This window comes from Alosa pseudoharengus, unplaced genomic scaffold (genome assembly GCF_046254945.1).
Source record: "Alosa pseudoharengus isolate Yale_2024_CS ecotype anadromous, Long Island Sound unplaced genomic scaffold, YU_APseudo_1.1 YU_APseudo_1.1_scf_18, whole genome shotgun sequence".
NCBI lineage: Eukaryota > Metazoa > Chordata > Actinopteri > Clupeiformes > Clupeidae > Alosa > Alosa pseudoharengus.
In genome coordinates this window covers 26,310,716-26,318,215 of record NW_027468650.1, presented here as the reverse complement: position 1 = coordinate 26,318,215, position 7,500 = coordinate 26,310,716, and the positions used below count along the sequence as shown (strand labels likewise).

Genomic DNA, 7,500 nt, shown 5'->3' with positions numbered 1-7,500 from the left:
CCGGATGGCTGAAACATCTGCTCTTGCTCTTTATTTTAAAGTTGCTCCTTTTGCAAAGACTTTGTCTAATCACCTTTTTCAGAGTGCAAACCACTCATACAGTAGTCTCTTTCCTCAATGTGTTTTCTTCATTCATTTGACTTTATTATTTCTTCTCTTCTTTGTCATAATATGTTATGTTTTTGTATTTGTTTCTCTTGCAGGCATATTCTCAGGATGCGTATCTCAAAGGGAACGAGGCATATAGTGGGAATGCCCAGAACATCCCTGAGCCGCCCCCTATCTGCTACCCTCGAATAGAGTCCAAGGCATCGGCAGGTATGGCGCAAACAACAGAGCATCCGTCACCTACCACGGCACCTTCCACACCCCTAAGGACAGCAGCAGCCCCTGGGTCCCCAACTGTGGCCCCCGAGTTGGGCTACCGGCGGGAGATCACCGTGCCGCCCTCCCCTCCCCTTCCCATCCCGGTCCCCAAGAACCAGACGGTGGTGTGTGTGTGCAACGAGAGCGTGCGGACCGTGGTGGTACCCCCGACGGACACCCCGGCCCCTTCCTCGTCCTCCGCCTCAGGGGAGCGGGGGCCCAGAGGGCCCCGGTCAGGGCCCAGCCATCGGACCGAGGAGAACCGGCACACGTCGCCCGGCTCTCCCACAGCGGGACCGCAACTGCAGTGCACCCCGTCTCGGCCCGCGGAAACGTCCAGACACCCAGGCCCCCTTGTCAGAGCAGGATCCCAGCAGGATGCCTCCCCGTTGGCCACCTCCCCCAACCACTACAGCCCGTCTCCACCCGCTGCCACCACCTCTCCCGGCTCCCCCCACCAGAATATTGACTGGCGGAACTACACCACCTACAAGGAGTACATCGACAACAAGCGCCTCTACATGTACGGCAACCGCACCATCCAGGAGCGATTGGACAGCCTCCGGGCGGCCGCTGCCGCCGTCTCCCGCGGCAACGGCGTCTCCCAGCAACAGAGCCCGCCTGCGATTGCCACTAATGCGGCCAGCCCGCTGGGACTGCGTTCGGCCAGCGTCGGCCTGGGCTCGCAGGTCAGGAGGAGGAGCACGTCGCACGACCGGGCGTACGCGTCGTCCAACGCGGTCACCCCGCTGCGCAGCGTCTCTCAGGAGCGTCTCCTGGGGCCCCTGGGCGAGCGGGGCCTGTACCGCGACTGGCCCCGGAGCGCGTCGCAGGACGCCCTGCCCTCGTCCACGTCCGCCGGGGGTGCGGCCAAGCCGCGCGCTCGCTCCTGCGACTACCTGGGCCGGCAGGGCGGTGGCGAGGGGCTGGCCACCCGGCTGGTGGAGATGGAAGAGCAGCGGCACCTGGTGATGCGCGGCGACGAGGCGCGGATCAGTCGACTCTGTGGCGGCTCGGGCAGAGCGGGCTCACAGCCCCTGAGGCACACGGGGGGCAGCGCGGCTGCAGGTTTCGCAGATCTCTCCATGGCCCCCAGAGCAGAGAGCCTGGGCTCCAGTCTTGCCGGCCCCAGTAGTAGGGGCAGCGGCCGGACCTCACGACTGGCCGTGAAGGCCGCCAGCCTGGATGCCTCGGCCTCCTCCGCCGCCTCCTATGTGGCTTCGGCACTGGCCTCGGTCCAGAGTCACATCAGCGCCACCTCCCAGGACTCCATCAAAGACCAAAGACCCGTCACCGTGGGCAACCACCTGCCCCACACGCCGATCCCCCCGCACCTGCAGCCCCGGGAACGGTCCGAGAGCCTCAAGGAGCCCGGGAGCCGGGAGGCGGGAGGCTCTGCGGCGAGATCCGCCTCTTGCTCTGGTCCGTCCAAAAGCCCCGCCTTAAGAACACTCGCAAAGGCCACTACGGCGACCAGTAACGGCACGGTAACACCGCAGCTCAGATCCCCACTGTGCCGGACCGAGAGCCTGGACCACGGCAGCGGCAAACCAGGCGAGACAGGCACGGGGGTGGAAGGGGCGGACGCCAAGGTGGTGGTGGTGATGCGGCGCGAGAAGTCGGGCCCCCAGCCCATTCGGCACCCCTCCTACATCCTGGCGGTGAACGACGTGGAAGCCGGACCCAAGAGCCCCGGAGCGGTGTCTGATGGTGGGGGAGTCTGCTGGCTGCCCAACGACGCCCGCAGGGAGGTGCACATGCGCAGACTCGAGGAGCATCACAAGGCCTCCGTCTCAAGCAACCTGGGCGACTCACTGGACTCCATCCCCTTCATTGGTGAGTAATGGACTCCACTGGATTCATTGGCTGGCATAACAACGTATGTTCATTACATATTCAAATACATGCTATTATACATGCATTCATGCATACATACACACACACACACACACACACACACACACACACACACACACACACACACACACACACATACACACACACACACACACATACATAATGGAAAATACCTATTCATATGCTCATACAGATGTGTACATGACATCATGTTTTTAGGCAAGCTTGTACTGGTATGCTTAAGGTATGTGAACATACATACCCACACACACACACACACACACACACACAAACATACATACGAACACAGAGGCAGAAAAATACACCAGCCTTCTACCGACTTGCCCGTCACTATGGCAACTAGGAGTGGAGGAATAAGACATGCAGGGGTGAAGAGGCTGACAGAGGGAAAGGAAATATGTTCGAGGCAGGAGGTTCTGATGGAGAAACACACACACACACACACACACACACACACACACACACACACACACACACACACACACACACACACAGGCTGATTTGGCCCTGATGGGTCTGACCAGGAGGTGTTGAGGTGTCGTCATGGCCTGGCCACTGTAGCATGTAGCAGTGTAACACACACAGCATGAATGTGAGCTTATGTAATAGTGGTGCAGGGGAGGTGTGTTCTGGCACTCGCTTTACTGTACCAGAGGAGGTTGCCTCTGGAATCACACACACACACACACACACACACACACACACACACACACACACAGGAACACATAGACACTGACACACAGGTATTTACCTACCCACAAATTTAAAGAATTATCCCCTTTCACCTCTCTTTGTGGTTTTGCATGACAGTTGGGAGGTGTTTTTCCTTGCACAGTATGGCACAAACACACACACACACACACACACACACACACACACACACACACACACACACACACACACACGCACACACAAATCCACACACACAAACGACAACCACACACGCGCGCTCTCTCATACTTTTCCCTCGTTACTTTGTTGCATATCAGTTACTGGCCTCGGGCTACTGCAGGTGGAATCAGTTATGAAACAGGGAGGGCCGAGGGCTGTGGAGCACCCAACTCCTAGATCACTATGTACACACAAGCCCCATTCACCCAGCTCTCCAAACGCTGACGAAAGACCCGCACCTCCACTGTGTCTATTGTACTGAACACTGGGCCCAGCACTCATCAGCCCTACCTAGAGACAGCAACTGGCTTTATCTCTGCTGTTAATCGCTGTCTGTCGCCACCGCTCTTGTGGAACGATTTGCAATGCAAATGCAGTTTATTGCTCACCACTTCCATATCACTGTACACAGGTGCTTGATATGCCTTTAGCAATGACCAATATAGGCGCTACCTGTTAAGGCAAAGATAAACTCAACTCAACTCAGGGTTAGTCATGCTGGGGCAGGGAGTTTTGTCATGCACTGTCTGTCTGGAGTGTGCTATTATTCTTTATTAGTAACATAGCATCACGGGAATCAGTGGCTTCAAAACATTATGGTTAAGAGAAGGCGTAGGATAATGAGGTGAAGGCTGGGTGTGTGGGGGAAGGAGAAGGGCTCTAAGTGCATTGTCATCGGTTTCTCAGAAGCCACAGGTCAGTGCATGAAGTTAGCTGGAGGACAGTAGTGCTAACACGCTAATATACAGTTTGTATGGTTTTGAGGATAATAGATAAATTACTTTTGCAGGCATTTTTTTTTGCTCTGAGGAGATTTGTTGAAACATGTTGTTATTGGAATTTTGAAATTCAAGTGTGCTCTTGTCATGTACAGGGTTTTAGATATTAGGATGTGATCCTGTTTCGATTGCATTTAGACTGTGGCAACACATTTTGGGGAGGTTGTGGTGCTACGCCCTGGTTGAGCCCCCAGAGGTCTGACCAGTGTGACACACATGACCCAAAGCTAGAACATGACATCATGTTCTTAGAGGGATAGTGTGACATAATCTAGCTGCGAGGAAGAACAAGAGAGAAATAGAGAGAGCACAAAAGAACAAGTGAGAAAGGAAAGAACAAATATCGCTCCACTTGAGAGGAAACCCTGAGCCCCCTCTCTCTCTCTCTCAGCTCCCCTGAAAGCTTTGAAACCTGAGCAAGTTGTCATGGCGAGAGTAACACATTGTGATATAACCTAAAAGATAGAGATGCACCGATATGGAATTTTAGGGCCGATAACGATAACCGATATTTATTGGTTTGTTGTGGCCGATACCGATACGATAACCGATAATATTACTCTTGAAAAAAAATTGTGAAAAGTGATTTGGGGAAAGCATTTAATAAGCATAATTTTATTGCAGTAATTTTACCTACCACCTAATGATGGACAGAACTCATAATAGTCCTCAATAGTACAGCAGTCAACATAACAGTAACCTAGCTCTACAGTATGTGTGGCTCCTTTAAGTGAACCTGACGTCAGTGAATTGCGAGTGTCTAGAGAGTATGAATCGTTTTCATTTAGGACTAAACACTCATAAACGGCTCAGCTGGGAACAAGCTACAGTATAGCGACCAAATCAGAGTTTGTGAGAGAAACTTAGGTTTAGTTTCAACTGCGGGTAACTGAATAAAGCTGCAACTCCTCAGACTGTATCTTATGTCCGTCTACTCTGTTGCGCACAACCTGCTGCAGCAGAAATGAAAGGGGTTAGCCCCGAAGGTTTTAATAACTTATTATGATGACCTGTCTGGAACTGAAGCAGGAATGGTTAGCATATTTCTAGGTAATAATACAAAACCCAAGCTAAAGTAATGCAAATATAATACTAAAACACAACTTAGAACTAGGCCTACTTATGTACCCGTCCCACTAACGAGTTTGTTTATTTGTTTCCCTGACCAGCGCGGTAAAGTGCAAACACATCAGCACAAGACGACTATAGATAGGGCTGAGCTCCGCTCTGGTAAGGTTAAATGGCGGATCATTCACGAGAGGATTTTGAGATGCACAGATTCCCAAATGAACGCATATCCACAGATTTTGTTTTGAGTGGTGAAATACATTCACACCGCTGACATTATAGGCCCTATTGAGGAAAAAGTATAGCCAACCAAGCTCAAGTAGCTCAGTGTAGCCAGACGGACCTTACATAGGCCTAAATTAGGACTTTAAAAAATATCGGCGCAAATTATCGGCCATAATTCTGTTATCAGACCGATAATAATATTTTCATTTTTTCACTTATCGGCCAATAATATATCGGCCGCCGATGTATCGTGCATCCCTACTAAAAGAACATTCCAGATCCAGAGCAACCACCTCGATCTTATATCTTAATGCCAACTGTCCAAGAAGGACCACAAAAAGAGCAAACACACCCAGCATTGCAGTTGCTGGCAAACAGAGGGTGGTATGTGCAATGTTGTGCTATGCTATGCTGTACTAAGGAATGGATTATTTAAAGAGCCACATTCCAACTGCCACGCTCTTTAACAGCAATTAAAATACTCAAATTCCTGCGGTTGTTCCAAGACTTATTTTTCTTTCTAAGATTGTTGTTGCTGTTTCTTCATGCATAACCATTATATGTTTTTCAAATCTTATTGTGCGCATGGAGAGCAGGAGCTGTCAACACAGAAATTCAAGCTCTCCTTTGTTGTGTGGCAATAGCTTTGTACGCTGGTCTTCTGCGTGTGATTTTGAGGCAAGAGTGTAGAGTGCGTGGGGTGCCATGTTGTGTCATGTCATATCGTGTCACGTCATGATATAGAAGTGAGTGTGTTGACGTGTCTTGTGGTTGTGTGTTGGTGAGATGGCAGAGTGCTTTTAGAAGGAAGAGGATGACTCTGGAAGGTCAGGAAGATTCTCAGACGGCTCAACCTGTCCAGGCTCGACTCTAGGGGTCTGAGTCACACAGACACACACGTGTACACACACATGTGTACACTCACACACACACACATATGGTAAACCTGATATTGGTGGCCTGGAAAAGGGTTAATCATATCCTCTTGTACAAGCCACACACACACACACACTAACAAACAATCACACACATTCAGTGGTTTTCCACATTTCTCATTCAAAATAGTTGGCATAGTCTTAAGTTAAAGAGAAGATCCATGCAAGCAAAGGTTACTCTTCAGGCACAAAGTGGCAGCCCAGCTATGAGCCATGGTCCTGGAGCCCAATGGTTTCTTTCGCCTGCTTCAATGGGGGTTTGACAACTTTACAATCATATGAAATTGGCAACATCTGTCTTGCTTGGCAGCCACTGCCGCCAGGGCTTGGCTGGCATCGCGGGCCACCGAGAGAAATTCCACTGGCGCATTCCCGGGGCCGATGGAAACCAGGTCAGATGGTTCATATTAATTTGTGCCACTTAATGCGAAACGCTGTGCTTAGGCGCACAGCGGAATTTAATCTCATATTTAGCAAGAGTTCATTTGTGTTGTTCGTTGGTCGCCCCCTCCCCCCCCCCATTTCACTTTAATGTTATTTGTGCTTGTTATTTTTGTTGATTATAACAAACGGACTGGGAGAGTTCATTGAGAGAGCATCCTGTGCACTGAGCTCATTTAGAAAACCCTTTTGACTGTGAGTGATAACATCACTGAATGTAAAAAAACATTGATGAGATTGTAAGTATAAGTATATATACTTTTTTGATCCTGTGAGGGAAATTAGGTTTGCATTTATCCCAATCCGTGAATTAGTGAAACACACATAGTGAACACACAGTGAGGTGAAGCACACACTAATCCCGACGCAGTGAGCTGCCTACTACAGCGGCACTCGGGAAGCAGTGAGGGGTTAGGTCAAAGTCCCTTTAGGCAAGTCCCTCCACTCGACTGCCATATTGCAACGCTTTTTGGGCACTCATCCGGCATCCTATTCGGCAGAAATGCGTGTGCGCAAGGCTTCAAGACACCAACCTTGCTCCAGCAGCGAGTTCACAACACATGATTGGCACGATGTCTACACGACATACCATATGATTGGCTCAATGTATTCACATCACACCACATGATTGGCTCAATGTATTCACATGTCAACGTTTTGCTGAGGAAGGGGTGGGATATGTGTAGACAACAGCCATATTGGCGTGACAAACTAGCCCCATGCATTTCTATGGAGGATTTTTTGAGTGCTGTGTCTCCTCATTAGAAAGTCTCTGGTTAGGTGCCTTGCTCAAGGGCACTTCAGCCGTTTCTACTGGTCGGGGTTTAAACCGGCAACCCTCCGGTTACAAGTCCAAAGCCCTAACCAGTAGGCCACGGCTGCCCCAATTCTAAAACATTTCCAACATTTGTAGCTGG

General features: G+C 50.5%; 1 protein-coding gene across 4 annotated transcripts in view; it reads left to right on the top strand.

Moving 5' to 3' along the window:
• arhgap21a (Rho GTPase activating protein 21a) overlaps window positions 1-7,500 on the top strand; it is a 98,356-nt gene that overhangs the window by 73,276 nt on the left and 17,580 nt on the right. For all 4 annotated transcript variants that reach the window (XM_076290784.1, XM_076290782.1, XM_076290781.1 and 1 more), the window contains exon 8: window positions 204-2,202. In XM_076290784.1, coding sequence (XP_076146899.1) covers window positions 204-2,202 — 1,999 coding nt within the window. The remainder of the gene's footprint in view (window positions 1-203; window positions 2,203-7,500) is intronic.